At 36.7% G+C, this 19,529-nt stretch overlaps 2 protein-coding genes across 3 annotated transcripts in view; one reads left to right on the top strand and one right to left on the bottom strand.

Moving 5' to 3' along the window:
• LOC105056488 (probable cyclic nucleotide-gated ion channel 20, chloroplastic) overlaps nt 1-10,853 on the top strand; it is a 36,722-nt gene extending 25,869 nt beyond the window's left edge. For both annotated transcript variants that reach the window (XM_019854448.3, XM_010938706.4), the window contains 4 exons: nt 5,254-5,383; nt 6,569-6,815; nt 7,490-7,652; nt 10,448-10,853. In XM_019854448.3, coding sequence (XP_019710007.1) covers nt 5,254-5,383; nt 6,569-6,815; nt 7,490-7,652; nt 10,448-10,625 — 718 coding nt within the window. In that variant the 3' untranslated portion in view covers nt 10,626-10,853. The remainder of the gene's footprint in view (nt 1-5,253; nt 5,384-6,568; nt 6,816-7,489; nt 7,653-10,447) is intronic.
• Nucleotides 10,854-12,551: 1,698 nt separating this feature from the next.
• Nucleotides 12,552-19,239, bottom strand: LOC105056487 (protein GID8 homolog). Its single transcript, XM_010938705.2, has 6 exons — nt 18,939-19,239; nt 18,499-18,658; nt 18,281-18,387; nt 13,864-13,995; nt 13,388-13,544; nt 12,552-12,913 (listed from the first exon to the last, which is right to left on the bottom strand). The coding sequence occupies exons 1-6, from the start codon at nt 18,987-18,989 to the stop codon at nt 12,792-12,794; spliced, it is 729 nt and encodes a 242-aa protein (XP_010937007.1). The 5' UTR covers nt 18,990-19,239; the 3' UTR covers nt 12,552-12,791.
• Nucleotides 19,240-19,529: the final 290 nt, after the last annotated feature.

Raw genomic sequence — 19,529 nt, 5'->3', positions numbered from 1 at the left:
TCGATCAAGGTTAACGTAAATATTTATAGCAAGGTTTGCAATATCGGTTTCGATGCCCATAGCAATATCATGTTGGTGCAGTGTCAATATGAGTAGGCTCGGTATATCGACACACTCTAAGCCCCTCGTGCCATCGATTGGTAGCGGTATGGTATGGTACACCCGCTACAAAGCAATATGCACTGGTATGGAGTGATAACACTAGTACAACAAACCTTGCTTTATCGTAAGTCAATTGCATAACCTTCATAGGCTCATACCATAAACTATGTTACACGGAGTCAGTTGTGGATTTGTATCTGAGCATCAAATTGTTTCAGTATCTAAGAATTTCTTTTCCAAGTGTCATTACCAATATGCATGTTTAAGTGTGGGATGCTAGTGCTTTAGGCTGAACTAAATATCGATATGGACTATAATCCCCTCCTATATACCTATTGCCTTTTCTCTCCTTTCTCTACCTCAACTTTCTTGTAGTTCCTTTTTCCCATCCTATCCTCTTCACTCCTTTACATCTATCAATTTTGATTCATTGCTATATCACCATATTGGTCGCCCATCTAGTCTCATCATTCTATGGGTTAAAGTATCTTGTGAAGGATTCAAATACTGGTACATACTGGTCTATATCAATATATTATATATTGTATTGATAAGGACCGATCCCAACACATAGAACATATCTTATTTAGTATGGTGATACCAAAAGGTATACACGAGGATTGTCGAACCGTTGTTGGGGTGTAGTAATTGAACCGGCTAGAAATCGGGATGGTTCGATGTCTCAAATTGGCACCAGGTTTGAACCACTTAACAAGGATTCAAGTCCCAGTAGATATCCCATGGGACATTGAGATGGGGTACTATCCTATGTGTGTTAGGACAAGACCATTCCACCAACATCCCAGATCGAATCGGCATGTCTTGGAACATCCCCTATCCTAAATGTCAGGATGCAGCGGGATGGCGGCACGTCTTATTCCATGGAAAAAATGGGCAGCTCTATCTCACAGAATTTAAAGCCTTGCTAGTTAGAATTAGGGTTAATCAAACATCGGACTAGACTGGGCTCTACAGTAGAAGCTATGCCTGATGCTTATGCCTAGACCCAGCTCCATTTGAATATTAGGCTTGCATTTTTGTCTAGGCTCTGCCCAATCTTGAAGAGGCAATCCCAAGCCCACCCACCATGCCTGATTTCCTCTTCCCCCCACTATTATAGGCTAAGTGAAATATAATATATAATTATTTTATTATAATATATAATTAGTTAATATAATTAATAAATAAAGATTATATGTGTGTATATATAATTTTGGGCTAGGCCAGGTCATTTTTTTTATTTTTCTAAGCGTAGTCTAATTTTTAGATGGGGCCTACTTTTTTGCCCAGGCCCATCCTATAGGCCTATTTTTTATGCCCAATCCTATTAATTTTTGGACTGGGCCGGCCACCTAGCCTGTGATCAAATCTAGTTAGAATTAGACGAACCGAGTGGAGTCAACTAATTGTGCTTGATTTTGAGTGGCTTTTTTGGCCTAATTTACCAAATTGTATCATCCCTCTTTGTAAAAGGAAAGGTTGATGCCATTAGACATCCCTATCCCAATACTGACTCTTCTTCTTGAAACTCTATCCCCCTCTTTGCCACCTCCTTCACTTCAATGCCCACTGCATTGATATCGCCACCCCTCTTATCGATGACTGCATCCTCTACATCCATCTCATCATTGCTAGACATCTACTTCCTCTCGACCTCCTTAACCTCACTAATCTCCTTTGTGTCGCATCGTCATTGACACCCAACTTGTCTTCAGCCTTACTATCATGACCAGCACAACACTAACAATATTTGCCCTTCTCTCCTAACCTTCATTGTTGTTCAATCCTCCAACCTTGTAGAAAACCTTACGACCATTTGCCACCATCATGCTCATAGTGGTCAAGCTCACATAAGAGCAAAAAGAGGAGCTCTCCTCCAAAAGGTGCTAGTGACCTTGTTTAGCTGAACTATATGTTGCTACATATTGTGTGTTAATATGGTAAGGTCCCATACCCACCTGGTACCTGACCATCATGGGTTTTAGTATCACTTCAATTGGCCTTGTATATGGTGTCTCAATATGGCAATATATTGCACCAACCTGTATATTATCGACAAGATACCAATATAGGTAGCATGTAATTTTTTGCTGTATGTTATGTATTATTCCAACAAGATACAGATTGGGAAAAGGGTGATATACATAAAATATAGCTAATGAAGTTGATTTAATATAATTAAAGTGCAAAATACATACTAGCATCTAAAATTTTTTGTGGGGTGTTGATGTCCCTTATAGATGTTGGGATTGCGATCGTACTCCGAGCCTGGGACAGCACTCTAAGATTCTATGAGGACTGCTACATATTTCTTCACCCTATAATACTCATGCATTGGATAGCCATCTTCATACTGATCCTTTTTTTGATACTAGGTTGGCCATCGGAAGATTGCTGTAATGAAATCCATCCCTTAAGCTACTTGAGTTCGTAGAGGTTAGTGCCTACTTGAACACGACACCTCAAAGGAAGGATGTCCGTGTAGGTTGTAGTCTGGCTGTATGGAATAGAATCCAGCATATGACTCGGATCCGGATATGTCCAAGGACCTTATTCCACCCGCGATATCATCTACAATAGTAACATCATGTCCCAAACGATCTCCAGGGACCTATCTTTTATAAGCAATCGTATCTTCACGGTACCGCCAAGTCATGCATTGTGATCCCTATCTTGTGTGGCATAAATGTATTGAGAACTAACTAATGAATCCAAGGTATGTCGTCTTGATACCGGGTCCCCTGCTGATACTACTCTATTACTGTGTGAATCGAAGACCACCCTAGAATTGTTAGCCATAAACTATGGTGCCATGTCCACTGCTACCTCTTTGGCTACTAGATGCATCATTGCTTAAACTGCCATCGTGCTGGTATCGTCGGATGATCTAGACAATCGGTCATCTAAGAGCTCACTGGTCTCTGAATCTGAATGAAAATAATCTTTATTTGCCTTTCCTTTGCTTTCTTGCTGGCTTGAGTAGTTGCCTTCTTTCCCTTTCGTTGGATGCCCCTCTCCCCCTATGCCCTTGCTTCCTTTTCTGTTCTCTCATTCTTAATGGCACCAAATATGTGTTGGGTAATAAATCAAGTTTGGTGCTAGGAAATAAATGTAGGAATGCTAAAGCTGTTTGACCATTGTTTTCCACTTCCAATAATTAAACATTTGGTGCTTCATCATCCCCTCAATTAGTGGCTTGATGGTAGCACCCCTAGCTTTAAGGCAAAGGTTCCCGGTTCGAGTCCCAAGTGGTGCACTTGTGGATGTGCTAGGCAATTAAATTCTTGTGTTTCCCTCCTTATTTCTCAACAAGCAAAAAAAAAAAAAAAAGAAAAAAAAAAGGAATCCACTCAATTGGCCATAACTTCCTTGCTTGACCTTTGATTGATGCGGTTCAAGATGCATTAGAAAGTTTATTTGATAATAGATAGGATGGACGTAGTTTCGTTCTCAAATTTTACTTGGTGAATATTTGAATTTGCCAGTACTTACATTTATGCTAATATTGCAAAATTTTGAGCTCTTCAGGCACCTAGAGTCAAGTCATGCTATGTGGTTGTGCTTGGGCATCAATTGAGGCTCTTTAAGGGTGGTGCTTTAGCTACTTGCTTTCCCTTTCACAAATCTTGAAGAAGTGATCTTTGATTTTATTCTAGCACATTTTCTAATGCATCCTTGACATATTCTTAGCCTTGGTTGTTTTTGCCCCATTATTTTGGTCCTTCGAAGCCTTTGGTCACATAGTTTGACATACGAGGGACTTGGGTTATGTAGCCAAAAGTTAGGGGTTTCCCAACTTGGATCAGTATGGCTTTGGTTTGGTTATTTTTCAAAGGATGACATTATATGACTAAAAAAAGGTTAGTGAATTTCAATTTGCTTATTCTGCTTTCAGTATTCTATTTTTAATTGATTAGTGGTAATTTAGTATTTTAACTATGCTCTTTAAAAATACAAGCATAGGAAATTATATATAATTTAATCCTAATAATTTTCCATTGTCTATCACCTTCATGTTTTAGGGGAATTTGCCTTTCAAAAGTAATCTCAACGCTGATAATTGCTGTCCTTACTAAGTTGCATCTAGACTATAAAGAATAGCTAATTCTCCCAAGTGACAAAAAGGAGCAATCAACCAACCATTTTGCCTCAGCCCATGTTGGAGTAACCATATTCTTGTTTTAAGTCAAACTATATGTATTAGATAGTTAATAGCTAGTTGTTAAGCTTTAAATATTTGTTCATGAACATGGAATTTGGCTTTTTAGATTTCAAGGCTTTGTTAACTATACTGCATGCATATATCTCTTCAGGTTTATGGAAGTACTTATTCTTTTAGAAAGTTTTCTTGTCTTACTGAAAGGATGTGAAGAATTATGCATTGTCTAAGCATTCTTTTGGCAAGAGAAAGCAATTAATGAAGCAAGGTTTTCACTATCCCAATTTTTTTATGGAACGGGACACGCTGCCGTGCTGCCCCATCTCAACACTTGGGACAGAGGATATCCCGAGATGCCTCGATCAGGATGTTGGGATGATGGCAAGACAATCCTATCCCGACATATGGGATGATACCTCTTTTCAAATGTCCCATGGGATGTCTCATCAAAACTCGAATCCTTAGAATGAAGACTTTGTATATTTATGTATAGTTGATTTAGTAGTGGATTCCATTTTATTTCTACCTTCCCTACTTTCTTCTACTCTATCCTAATATTTTCTTTTTCTTGTGCTTGAGCTCCTAGGGTTCCAATAATACCAAGCCGTCATATCATTTGTCCCTCAAACAAATCCTAATATTCTAGATTTTGGAAATTATAAACATGTCAAGCTATTGGGTCACTGTCATAATCACTTTAAATTCTTATGAGAAATGCATATGAAAAGGACAAAATACTCAAAAAATGAGTATGCGTTTGCAGTTTCACTGTGTACTTTCAGTTTCATATTTTATTTTTTATATTGTAAACGTTTTGGATTTTTTTTTTCTATTTTATGATCATATGGTATATGGTTGACATAGCGCCCATTGTCACCTGTATTGTGGTTTAAACCCAACTTACCCATCATGGTAGTTTTCTTTCCTCCATTTGTTGTACAAATCATATTGCTAGTTTTCTCATCAATACCTTTTGAATTTTGAAATATTAGGCAAGTGAGACAAGCAGAAAGATTTAGTTGGGCTGCTACACGAGGCATAAATGAAGAACAACTACTTGAGAATCTACCAGAAGATATACAGAGAGACATACGCCGCCATTTCTTTAAATTTCTCAGAAAGGTGAGTTTTTAAACATGAGGTTGCATGCCTGTTATAGTAGTTGAAGCAGAAATATAATGTTGAAAAATTCTCTTTTCTTTTAGTTTTTTAATCCAATTTTTCCTTTTAACAGACCATTGAAACATCATCTATGTTTTTACATAATGAAAGTACTATGGGTTGCAGTACCTATTTTTCACTTATTCATGATTCATTAAGGGTTCAGGCCAAATTTAATTACCAAGAGATCATAAATACTCAATCAATTATTATTTGAAAGAAAAGCAATTTGAATTTTAAGGGCAATTTGATCCTGTGCGCTAGTAGAATCATGCTGTAGATTGTATGTTATTTAATATAGTCATTAATCCGTTCTCTTTAACCATTAAAATGAAAATAGGGTCAGGTAGAATGGTTTATGTTCTAGAATATCTATTATGATTTTGTCAAACTTTACCATAATGTTTTTCAATTTTGAATCATATCAAGTATTTTTCAACTCTACAAATAGTGAATACTTCTGTTAGTGACAGACGACTTATCATTAGGGATTCTTTTAGTTTGTTTAATTTTATGGCAAGATAGAAATATGTGATATCTATGATGAATCATGTCAGTTAAAGTTGGATTTATCCTAAGCTTTAGTTGCACCAGTATATCTCAATTAAATTCTTAATGGCACTCAATTAGTCCAATTTTTCCAAGAATGTTCTCAGAGAGAATCAAGGGCACTTTTACTGAAAAAGGGTGTATACTTTTGGAGGCTGCATTACATATTATGTGTAAACAAATGGTACTCATGCTAACCTCATGGCCTCTACAAATCTCAAGGTCTGACCAAGGTGACTGCATTATAATATATAGTAGGCAAAGTAATTAGAAAATGTAAAGGACTTTTTGCCAGCTATCACCAACGTCAAATGTTGTTCTCAAGTTGAATACAGAACATATGGGCTATATTTTGTATTTTCAATCACGGGTTTATCATCTTAATTCCCTCTTCCAATATCTGACATGCATGCAAGGCTTGTGGGATTGCCCAGAAAAACTAATACTGCGCATGAATGGATATAGCACAATTTGGAGCAAAGATATAGACAATGCGCAATACTGTGCAACCCAGCAAGCAAGTTATGAGAAGCAATGCATGCCATTGTAATATCACTCAGTCTGTCTGTTAGTAATCTAAAAGTTAATGATTGGCAGGTTTGGATTTTCACCCTAATGGATGAACCGATCTTAGATGCTATATATAAAAGATTAAGGCAAAAGTTTTACATACAAGGAAGCGATATTCTATATCAAGGAGGTCCTGTTGAAAAAATGGTTGTCATAGTGCGGGGCAAAGTCGAGAGCATTGGAGTAGATGGAAATATCGCTCCCTTGTCAGAAGGAGATGTTTGTGGTGAGGAGCTCCTCACATGGTATCTTGAACACTCTTCGGTGTATAAAGGTAACTTAGAATTGTGGTCTCCATTGATTTAAACAGCATTGCACATTTCATTCCACACAGCCACTTCTTTTGCTAAAATATATTTGGAAATTTCTTTACTTATAACAAAGTTTGAATTCAAATATTCTAAACATGATATTCTCTTCAATTTGTGCCTCTGATTACTGTTGTTATTTTAAATTTCACAATTATAGTGATTAATAGCATGATGAGGATTCTAAAACAGTTCCTAAACAGTTGGACAGGGGTAGATGATTAACATTATGTTAGTGACTGATAGCTCAATTTCTACAGAACCAAAAGTTATAAAAATAAATAAATAAATAAATAAATAAAAACTGATATTTCTTGCTTTTCAATCACTATTTGTATCATGAACTGTTAGTTATTTAGCAAATTTGTTTCCCATTTTCATTGATGAAGTGATGATTAGCAAGTCTTAATAATCTCGATGATAAAAATGGTATGATTTTAATAAACCTAGCAATGATCTTAATTTGTATAATATTCTCCATCTTAGGAAAATCTGATTGCATAATGTGGCTGCAAATGAGTGTTTGGCCAGTTTGCAAAGATAATTAGGTTCTTAACTTCTGAAACAGCTTTTTGGTTATCAAACCAGCCATAAAATTATAATTCGTCATAAGTCTGTTTGCAATTGTTTTATTTTGCAGATGGGGGTAAAATTAGGTTCCCTGGACAGCATTTATTTTCTACCAGGACAGTTAAATGTTTGACAAATGTTGAAACCTTTGCACTCCGTACTGCTGATCTTGAAGAAGTTGCTACCATGTTTCCACGACTCCTGCGGCATCCTCATGTTCAACGAGCAATAAGGTAGATAAAACCTGTTATAATATCATCTTTAATTCTTAACAGCGCAAATTATGTGTGCATGTTGGCATTCATAACCAATTCCTTTTTTGTCCAATTTTTGATTATGTATTCTCTCTCTCTCTCTCTCTGTGCGTGCGCACACGCGCATGCAGGTTTGTGTCTCTAGTATGCTGAGAATCTGAAAAAGTAAATAGCAGTGGGATTTGCGGAATTCTAATAATAACAGGAATGAATTATAGAAGAAATGGAATAATGCGATACTGCTGCTTTATAACATACTAAATGTTGGGATCCAAAACATAATTACTATATGGTCTATCAATTTTTGACATTGCAGTTAAACAGACCATCCCAGATTGTGGCAAAGGATGAAAGTGGTGGGGAAGATTCTAATCCATATGGATGGAAGTTGTGAAAAATGATTTAGAAAGACTTTCAATAACACTAGATATAGCCCTCAATGTAAATGATTTGCAACTAAGGATCATAAAGAAGACACCTGGTAGTTGGAAGACAATTGTTGTTATTATGGTTGTGGCACTTATTTCAGTTCAAAATTCAGTGTTTGAATTGAAATAACTTTTAAGTTTTCTTGATTTGATATGCCTCTTCTTAAGGACTCCATTGAACTAGTTCCGGTCAAAAGCTAATGACATGATCCCCCTGTGGGAATACTGTTTTATGGATGGGGCACAAGCAGCAGGTGTAATCCACCTGGCTGTTTTCCCTGTCATATTTGCTGGCTGCTCATGAATGAGTAAACAGCTTGCTTGACATGGGAAGAAGTGGATGCATGAATTTAATGGGCACGCTTGCATTGTTCTGGAAGATAGTGCTGTCCCTAACCAATTCCTAGATATCCTGTTCTAGATATTTTTTTTGGCCTGCACATCTTGTCCATTTATGGACATATTTTGATGATACTGATCAATCAATCTGCCAAAGCCAAAGAAAACATGATCTTAAGTTGACAGTTCCTTTGAAGGCCTTGTGAAGCTTTTCTTTTAGTTGTGATCCAAAGAATGGCTGAACACCATGAGCAATCCTTCTGCCATTTGTCTTTCAGTAATAACATAGTAGTAACCATCTCTTTTGGATCTATTTCCTTCTACTTGAGAGAGTATATTAGTATCCTTTGTCACTTTTGTATCTATTTCGCTGGTGATAATTTTCATCATCTTGTGTTGATATTTGATAATGTATTGTTTTCCTTGATGATATTTTTCTTTAAGGGCCTTCATATCCTTGGCAAAGATGCAATGTACTTCAAAATTGTCTTTAACAATCAACTTATGAGATACTTTTTCAATACAATTGAAATACATGCATTAAAAGATTCACTATTTCATTGTTTTTCAGAAAAAGATACATCATACGTCCATTGTTGATAAAAGCATTGCTATTTTGTCATCATCTTCCTTCTTTTAGAAAAGAAGTTTTTACAGGAACCTCTATATATACATCCTCTCAATTGTTCAACATTAAAGATGCCTATTACCATCCATCCCTAGCATGGTTTATTATACCGCCCTGCATGAGGCAGCATGGAGCGTACGATACTATATTGGTATGCCATGCCACCCCTTACCAATACTATTGTACCATACCTAACTGCATTTTGACACTATACTAGGATTTTACCGGTACGGGGTCCGGTACCGAGATGGCGAACTTTGATCCTTAGGAGTTTCATCTTTTGTTCGAATTGCTTTTGGAGGATATGCAATAGATTTCATTTCCTATTTCATATTCATTTTTGAGAACAGTGATATGATTCATTTCTTTTCATCATCATCTTCGTTTACGAGGAAAGTATCCAATAAGATATCTATTTGTAGTTTGAGATCAAAGATGTCCGTTACCATCCATCCTTAATGTCTCATTTTTTGATCAAGTTTATTTCAGAAAAAAGACAACAGATTTCATTAGCATTGTCCTTGAGACAATGGAATTCTTTCCTTATGTTGATCTAACTCTGATATATGCTTGCATCAAGGTAGTGTGGAAAGAGTTTACATGAGAAGGTCAAACATTTTAGGTCATGTTCAACTTTTCAGTTTGTCTTTGCAAATTTATTTTATGTATATGTTTCTCACTACATGGAAGCATTGTCTCAGTTTCAAGTCATTATCTAGGTTCTTGTCGGCCTTCACAAATTTATTGTTGTGCTCATGCTATTGCTAACGTTATCCCATGATGAATAGATTTTAATTTCCATCATGGCCAACTTAAGCTTGTTTCGACAGCTTATGCATAGTGTAGCTCCTGGTGGCCAAGAGTTTTCCAGTGACATCACACTGCCAATTCTATGCCCATATTGCAGCTCGGGATGGAGCTGCAGGTGGAGCATGTTACAAGTTCAGTTCTCTCATGATTGGTTTAATATTGTCTTCCTATAGACTATTGAATCAAACTTCCAAGATTTCCATCTTGCTGCCTGATTTCTTTTTCTTCTCTCTTTTTCTTTTCTCTTTTTTGAGAGTGAGAGAAGGAGAGGATTGCTGCTCGTATTTTTTTACATTGCGCCACATGCCATACATTTCTACTTAATAATAGACTTGCATGAGTCTATCAGTGGACTCTTTTTCACATTCAACTTTGGCAAAATGTTATTAATCATGTTTTTGTGCAATGCCAGCATCATAGTACAGTTTTCATTCATTTTCTTCATGTCCTTTTCTTCATTAGGTAAGATGTGCTGTAGGCTGTCATCAGAATACTATAACTAGTGCTAATAATGATTGTGTAGTTCTTTGAAATCTTGAGGGTGATGTATTTTGCCCATTTGGTAACAGATATGAATCACCCTACTGGAGGAATAAGGCTGCAATCCAGATTCAAGTTGTGTGGAGATACAGACAAAGGCGTCTGAAAAAGAAAGCAAGTTCCATGAGTGACTCCTCTCATTCTAGCCCTGGCGCCACTCAAAAGCAGGAAGCAGATTCTGCAAAACAACTGTACATGTATGGTTAACAGGTCATATGCATACATCTGTTTGGGAGCAGAGGGTCTGCTTTGGAGAGTGTGACAGATATGATTGACCTGTCAGTTTAATGGTCTTTTGTTTGCGGGCTCAAGCAGAATATATAGATTCTCTGGGAGTTCATAATTGTTTCAACATCTGAACTAATGATGGATGAATCACAAATTGAAAAGAGCAGTAACATTTAAAGCCTTTGGTAATTATAAAGTTCAAATGCACCTTCCTAGTCGCCAATATGAGCAGCTTGCCACTAACTTTATTTTGATTCAAAGAGATCAACCATTTGATCTTCTAATCTTAGAAAGAACTCCTATTCTTGATTATGCCTTGCCTAATGACAATTAGTGGAGCTGTAAGTCTCTAGTTTTCATTTAAGTTGTTAACGTGATGATTGCGTGAGTGGTAGTTTTTGACATTATTGTTGTTTTAGGGAAAGTGCTGCTGAGAAGTTCTCTCTTCATCACATTGATACATTGCTTTCATGTTATCTCATTGTATATGGTTAGATATGGGCATGCCATACAACTTGAGACTTGTTTGGTTTATGAGGAAATTTTTTTTTTCATAGAATGTTTTTTCTAAAAAGTTGATTTCTGAGACTATGATGTTTTAAAAAATAATTTTGACATATTTGATTGATCATGAAAAAATATTTTATTACAAAGTATTTTGTCTAGTTGAACATCAACTTCTCTGAAAAAGCTATATGAAATATCTATTATATCTTTAATAGATATAAGATCATATTTTTTTACTTTCAAACTTTATATATATATTAATATAATATTTATATTAATATATTATAATATAATATTAGATCATAAAAAAATTTATTATATTAATATAATACTAATATATATTAATGTCGTATTGATATATTATAAATACTATATTAATATAAATATTAATACTAATAATAATAATTTATTATATTTTATATTAATAAAATATTAATATAATGTTTGTATTTATATTTATATTAGTATAATATAAAAAGAACAGCATTAAAATAGTATTTTTGAAAAAAAAGGAGTGATTTTCATCTCATGGGAATTTCAAACACCTACTTCTCTTATGGATTTTTTTTTCTATGAAATATGAGAATTGTATTTTCGTGAGAAATTTTTTTTTTAAATATCTTCTTTGAAAATTCTAACCGAATAAGAGGAGTTTTTTTTCTACATTTCAGGAGAATCAAATGAGTCTTTGGTCTGTTGAGGAAAGTATATGGTTTTGTCCATGGTCTGCCCATAATTTCTTATGTTTCCCACCTGTGCATATCTGGATGCTGACGTATTGTTCTCACCCCCACCCCCACCCCCCGCCGTAATGGCTGTATCACTCGTACTCCCATAATTTCTTATGTTTCCCACCTGTACATATCTGGATGCTGACGTATTGTTCTCACCCCCCCGTAATGGCTGTATCACTTGTACTCTCGAACGTGAATCCTCCATGAGCTATCGTGGCCTTATTTATCAGCCCCAAGAAAACTGACCTTCGCATGAACCTCAATCATGGAGTGTTTTTTCTTTTTTTTTCCCTTTTTTGCATAGAAGGGAGGTAATATCACCACCCCAATCATGAAGTTGTCTTTCATCTTTTCCATGTCCAACCCATGTAGATAATGGACTTTCAAGACATTTTCATCACCTCTCAGACAGCTCTCTAATTTAAACAAATAAGAAAGGGGGGGTGTGATATTGGCTCGGATGAATCGCGGGCCACCTGACTGATGAACAGATTCTTCCAAATACAACCAAATACTGCAACCACCAGAATGATTCTCTGTGCCCTTCCCGGGCGCCGCACTGGGTATCATCATCAACTAAAATGATCCGACGTACAAGACATGTTTCCTTTCTATTGGTGTCAGATAGGCACCACAATATGCAAAATCATCATAAAACACATAATTTGGATGCCAAGACTAAATCCATTCTAGGTATGATAGGAAACTAGCTCATAATATGTGCGTACAACGATTTCTCAAACACTGCACTGTGTAGCATCAAGAAGCTAAATTCTAGAAAGCAACAAACATGGCCTGTATGAAGCTATTCACACGATGCTCGAGCCTCCAAGCATTATTTTGATACATGATACACGGTACTGGAGAAACTAATCTAGTTACAAACAAAGGAATTTCTATATACTCATATCGCTGGGTCTTCAATCATGGCTGTGGATAAGTCGTTGATTCGTGGATAAGCAGCCTTCTCATCCAACTGGTTTTGAGCCCATACCAACATTTTCAGCAACCTTGGAAGCTTTGGGTCTGCCAAATAGCAAAACAATTGATAATAATCCAGATCCGGGAACAATCCAATTCAAGCATGTCTTGCTAAATGCATATATACTGTGGTGGACAGGCTTTCATACGGTTTTCAAGGATATATTACTTGTTCACATTGTTGATACTATTCTGCCATAAAAAACTGTAATTGCTGATTCCGACACACATTATAAAAGAAAAGGCACCTCGAATACAATGCATGGTTATGGAGAGGCTGGTATGAGAGAATTGTGACAAGATTTCGTAAAGGTGCTTCAGTTCAAATATGTGCAACTCATGTTCTTCAATTGCATACAGCTTCAAGGAGTGTTCTATGATAGGTTTCCCCTTTAATTTAATGATGTCTATCATAGGAAATATACAACTTGTTAATATTATACCATGCTAACCCCACCCCAACACTTCGGTTCCTCTAACAATTTAGGGAAACTGGAGATGATAGAAAATGTCACCAACCTTTTTCATGACTTTGGCTTGTAAGTATGGCAGCATTCACCTCACTTGCAGTTTTCAAACGTTGTGACACGTCTAAAAGCTCTCCGTAAGGGCAGTTCTTTACATCTTCGAATGCCAAAAGAGCTACCGTCCTCTCCAATTCCTCCAAAAAACTTTGCTGCACAGACCAAATTTCTATTTGATAAATATGGAATAAATATATTTTTATCTTGACAACATGTCTGTAGCTTCAATTTCCCTCCATCCTGGTATTTTATGTAGTCCACACCATTATATGATTTTCCACTACAATCATGCATAGGGAAAAGACCATGCAACTAGTTGACAAAGAATAAGAATTCCCATATAATGTTTCTGAAATAGAGTGAGACAAGAAAACAAGATAATAAAAGCATCCTCCTATATGAGGCCAATCAACTTCAGAATGCTGTGGATCATAATAAACCTGCATAGAAAAATTTTGAAAAGAGAATTACATTTTCTTCGCCTCTGGGTGCAAGCTCCTCCTGAGCGAACTCCAAAGCCTCTTCTACTTTTCCACTGCGAATCAACTCAATCAATCTCTGTTGTTGTAGATGGAAATATAGCCGGGGATTTGTATCCAGAATCTGCAAAATTACATCAAGTCTGGGGTACGGTGAAATTCCCCGGGTACACACAATTTTTGTCGCTTTCATACTGCTGATAGCATTATATATTTGAAGGCTATCAAATTTCTAAAGAAAGCCCAAGACAAGAAAAATCCACATCATCCATATATTCAGATTGAAATGCATGTAAAGTCAACTAGCAAACTGGATAAAATCATTAAACTGATCGCAAGTCCCACAGGTTAGTTGATCCAGTAGAATTTGATCCATTTCTCATCGAGCAGCAAAGTATACAAATGCAAGCAGACTGATTTTTCAATCAAACATAAGAAAAGTTGGTAGCTTTATGCATCTTTTTTTTTTTTTTTTAACTATAGGGCAGGTCATCATATGAAATTGCAGAATTAAGAATAGGAATGACATTGACATTCTTGACAAAGTACAGAGGACAAGTTTTTGACTCCAACATAGTTCAGGTCAAAGCAGCAATGTGCAATAATGCAAAAAGTAATACAAACTAGGAGATTACTGACAACTTGTCTTATGAAATAATGTTTAGGAACCCTGGGCCTTCCATGTCAACTCCTATAAAATTTTGCTGCTTTGCCTGTTTCCTAGACTAAACATTACAAATAAAGAGTTTAAGAAATATATTTGATTTTGTGCCCAAAGGACTAACTTTTTATTATTATATTTGGAGCAAGAACCCTAGGGGTGTTGAATTTCCTATGGTCATACCTCTAGTTATCCCCTTTTATTAACCTAATGTTTTACATTTTTATTAAGCTGAAGCCTCCAGTAACTTGTCCTGCTTTGTCGCTGCACTCTTGATATCCAGTAACACATGGGTCATCCCACCATGAGATTGTAGCACCGAATAACAGTATAACCTGTAGAACTGACATTTGTAGCATAAAAAATATTGATTGTCATGCTTTTCTTTTTTTTTTTTTAACTGTTATTATTTCTCCAATAAACTGCTCCATGACTGTATCAAGAGCCCTATCCAATCCTTAAAAATCACCAAGCGGCCAATCCCTGTTTTCATCAACCCCAAAAGAATGCTAGGCCTGCACTGGTCATGCTTCTGCAAATACCTTGCATCCAAAGGAGATTTAGGTTCATTTATGAATCTGAGCATCAATGCATAGTTCCCTTCAATATATACTTGTTATAGCTTGTGGCTCAGACCACGGCAACCAATAAAGCTTAAGGATTACTAAATAATATGGAAACCAAGCAACAAAATGAGTCAAAAGCCAACCCTGAGGAAAAAGTTAACATATAATTTAACAACAGTGTCCTTAACAAACTTATTGAATCAATGATGCTTGTCTAGGACTAGGATTACAACATCTATAATGTTACACAAAAGCATCTTAAGGGCCATGGGTAGGAGAAATTCTGCAGTATGCACTTTCATTTCTTAATCCTACAAGACATAATAGATGCATAAGACAGCCTGTAATAGAGGATTGATGTGACCAAGGTTTGCCAAACTAGTACTAGCCAACCAGCATGGTAAGATACATGCTCATATCGTGCAGTGCTAGAGTGTACCGAAACAAGTAGAGGGAGAGGGAGGGCTCAGGATGCCGGTGAGAAGAAGCCTTCAGATCAGGAGTGCGGAGATGTGGGCTTTGGCAGAACAAGGAATGCCAAGAAGATGTGGCAGATGGCAGTGTCGACGATCCCTTGCTAGATCGCACCAAGGAAGAGGGAGGAGGAAAAGAGAGGGAGGGAGAAAAGGAGGCTTACCTAAGAGCAATTTGTGTCAATGCTAGTTGGTGAGAGTGAGAAGAGTGTGAGGGGATGCCAAAGATGAAGAAACGAGAGCGAACAAGACTACAAAAGCGGAAACCCTCGAACACATCTTAAACCGTTTCAATGAGGCGAACCATCATGGTTCGGGACCACTACAGTTCCGTATGCCCCAAGCAGCCGGATTCAAGATGGTCATCGAAACCTAGATGTGACCAATGTAACTTGCAATTATGTAGCTTTCCTCATTTATAGAAAGAACAAAATTTGAATCTGATGAGTGTGTTACTCATTAAAGTACGGGTAACAATAAAGCTACAAAAAGTGGATATGGAAGTACGTATTTTGATAAGTGGAGACTTATTGCCAATTTGGTTTCCTACCATTCACCCTTCTTCGGGAAGAAAAATCAGAAAAAGAAAAGAAAGAAAGAACGCTGTTGCAGAAGCTAGTACTCATTCCAAGTAGAAAGTCCAAGGGCTCTTGGTATAATAGGACTATAAGAAGCCATTAGGACTAAAAGAAGGAACATGCTCATTCTAAAAGTCATAGTGAACAGTTTCATTTCTAGTAAACCTGGCTAGAAAGGCACTGACCACATTCTTTTCCAGATACAAAAGCCTCTAAGCCTCCTAAGTATATTGCCAATGCATGCTTGCATGCACATGTGGATGTAGATGCACATGCATTTGTGCATCTGTAAATGTATATATTTGTATATGTAAATAAGGTGGACTACACAGTAAACGTACATTTTCAATAAAACATGTAATGATTCTAAAATAAATGATGGGTTATTCAAATTAGATACTCACACTGTTTATCATTATTTAAACCACATAAAATTACCTAGAAACCAAAAATAATATATTTTGAAGTCCCTAATCTATGGATCAAGTGGACCCAAAAGTTGATGGCTTTTGTAATATGATACAATCTCTGCCAACAAAAAGGGGGAAAAAAGATGATGTTTTGCTACAATCTAAGCATCAAAACCTATTGAATTCTAATCTATAAAATGTATAGATCATGATAAATAACATGGATTACATGTATTTTTGTGCACTAGCAATTGGTGCTGCTTATGTTTGGGATACTCTCATATGTGGGGTTTTCTCAATCTTATGCCTTTTTATGTTCTATAAGAAAACAAGCAATTGAACCTAGGGACAAGTATTACAAGTGATCAACCTACAAGCACCAGTGATTAGGCTTCAAACTAACACCGAGTGTCATGGAAACCTATGAACAAGTTGGGCCTCAGGCACACTAACCAAAATTTTATGTCCCGACAAGATGGGGGGCATTCCAACTATGCCATCCCGTTCTTGTGAGAAAACAGGATCGGGACAGGATCGGAATACCGAAACCCATCTATGCACAGAAAGAAGAAAAAAGAGGAAAGAAAGAAAAGAAGATGAAAAAAGAAAAAAGTGAAAGAAAAGAAGAAGAAGAAAAATGAAAGAAAGAATGGAAGAGAGAAGAAAAAGAAAGAAAGTAAGAAGGAAGAAAGGAAAGAGAAAGAAGAAGAAGAAGGAAAGAAAGAAAAGAAGGAATGATAGAAAGAAAGAAAAAAGGAAAAGAAAGGAACGTAGAAGAAAAACAAAGAAAAGAAGGAAAGAAAGAAAACAAGACAAAAAATAAGGGAGAATGGTGGAGGATATCTATCGGGATACATGACAGGGACGGCAATGGGGTATCCCGTTCCATGGAGATATCGAGACACCTTCATCCCATGGGATTTAAAACCTTGACACTAACCAAGAACTTTCACAATGATATCTGGCTTAGGTCAAAGTCTGAGTTGCCTAAATCAAACCCAAGCTAAATAGCACTAGAACTGAATCCAAATTACAATCTAACCCAAAAGAACTCCTACTCAAAATGGACCAGAGTCACACCTAATTCTAACTATTGGCTAGGGCATTATCAAGCCTAGGCATGATTTAAAATGACTAGTCTCTCTTTATAAGAAAGTTTCCCATGTAAAGCTAGGGACCAACTAATAACTCATGCAACTTTGTCTTATAACACATGTAACATTAAAATAAAAACCCAAAAAAAAAGAAGGAAGACCAACTTTTAACAAAATATCTCTAAAAGATAAATAATCCCTTCTCTTAGCCATTTTGAATCCTTGGATTAGATTGGAACAACTAAATTTAGCTCAACATAAGACACGATTTTTATGTTGACATATGTGCAACATGTTCACAATTACATCCTTCATTGGCTCAGAAAGCTATACACTTTGCAGTGATTACTCTTAAAGGAATTTAAAATGCCTACAAGAATTATGCTAATCTAACACATCAGTATATTCCACAACAATCACATGCTTAAATATGGTAAGAACAATGTGAGGCAAAAAAATATTGTGCATGAAGAAGTGCACTAGCAGCCTTGAGCTGTCGTGTTTCCCTTACTGATGTAAAAGCAACTGGTTGCGTCAAGGGTGAAAGAAGCACAACAAGCCCATTCCTCATCCAGTGACGGAGCACAAATATTATATTGGATATTGTCAGCAAGAAAGGAAACATACCATAGGGTTCAAATCATTGACTTTCTCGATCGCATCCTTCACATTGCCAGACTGCACAGCTTTCTTAACAGCCATGCGATCGGTCATCGTTGCAAGATCTATGTCCGCTAATCATCGATAAGGAACCACATTAAATATAACAATATTACATCAAGATTCAACACTAAAGAGGAATGCATCAACAGGACCCAGAACAAATCCAAACAAGCAAAGGATACGTTCAGTCCCAGATTCAATTCGGAATTTCTCTGCAGCCTCAACATAACCTTCCGTTACAAGAAAGTTCATTACCAGCTTATTCATGTCCTCCTTCCTAATCTTCACATCTTTGAGCTTTCTTTCCCATTCATCTCTCGTAATTACCTTCTTTGACGTCGACTGCGCCATGTGGGAACGGATCGACATTAAAAAATGCACATATTTCCCAAATATCCCAAATTGACGTCAAAGTAGAAGCAAAACCCCAACGAACTCGATCCCACTCCAACATTTTTCCACTATAAGACTAAAATCTATATGAAGAATCACTGGCAATGCAGGAAAAACAATGAACTAATAGAAGGGTTGGGAAAAAGTTCAACAAGCCTCACTGGATCCCCAGAACCGTTGATCATCCAACAGTCGTGAACCAGTAAAGAAAGGAAGGCAGAGAGATTACCATGGATTCGATCGAATCTAACTGACCAAGAATGATCCAAGAAAGAGACATCACATCACCGGGAGCCGGCCGATCCCATCGCCGACGCCGATAAATCCCTCCCCAACCGGAGGAGGAGGCGATGGAGATCGATCAAACGGTAAAGGGAGAGGATCTGGAGATAAAGAAGGAGATCGAAGCGCCACCAAGAAAGAAGAGAAGGAAAAGGCTGGGACGGCGGAAGACGGTGGCTGCAGTCCTGGTGGCCGTGAGGAGGAGAGAGAGATTTGGGGCCAAATCCGCGCGTTGGGTTTGGAACTCAGGTTAACCCGGCCCAAGTTACACCGTGACGTAAAAACAAAGAAAGTAGTTGCTCCAAAATAACGGGCATTGAGGAGAGAAATTATTGGTCAAAACCATTCTATCATATGGATTTTGGATCATTTAATAAATAATTATTATTTTATTTATTTAATAAATAATTATCATCTTGTTCATTATTAGAAAAAAAAATTGCTATTCAAGTTTGGCAGAAAATTTTAAATGAAAAAGTTAACTATTAATCATGATTAGCTAACTAAATGATAATTTTTATTGAATTTTTTAATCAAA

The sequence above is a fragment of the Elaeis guineensis genome, chromosome 13, assembly GCF_000442705.2.
Source record: "Elaeis guineensis isolate ETL-2024a chromosome 13, EG11, whole genome shotgun sequence".
Classification (NCBI taxonomy): Eukaryota; Viridiplantae; Streptophyta; class Magnoliopsida; order Arecales; family Arecaceae; genus Elaeis; species Elaeis guineensis.
Note: the sequence above shows the minus strand (reverse complement) of the source record. Positions and strands in the feature narration are given on the sequence as shown.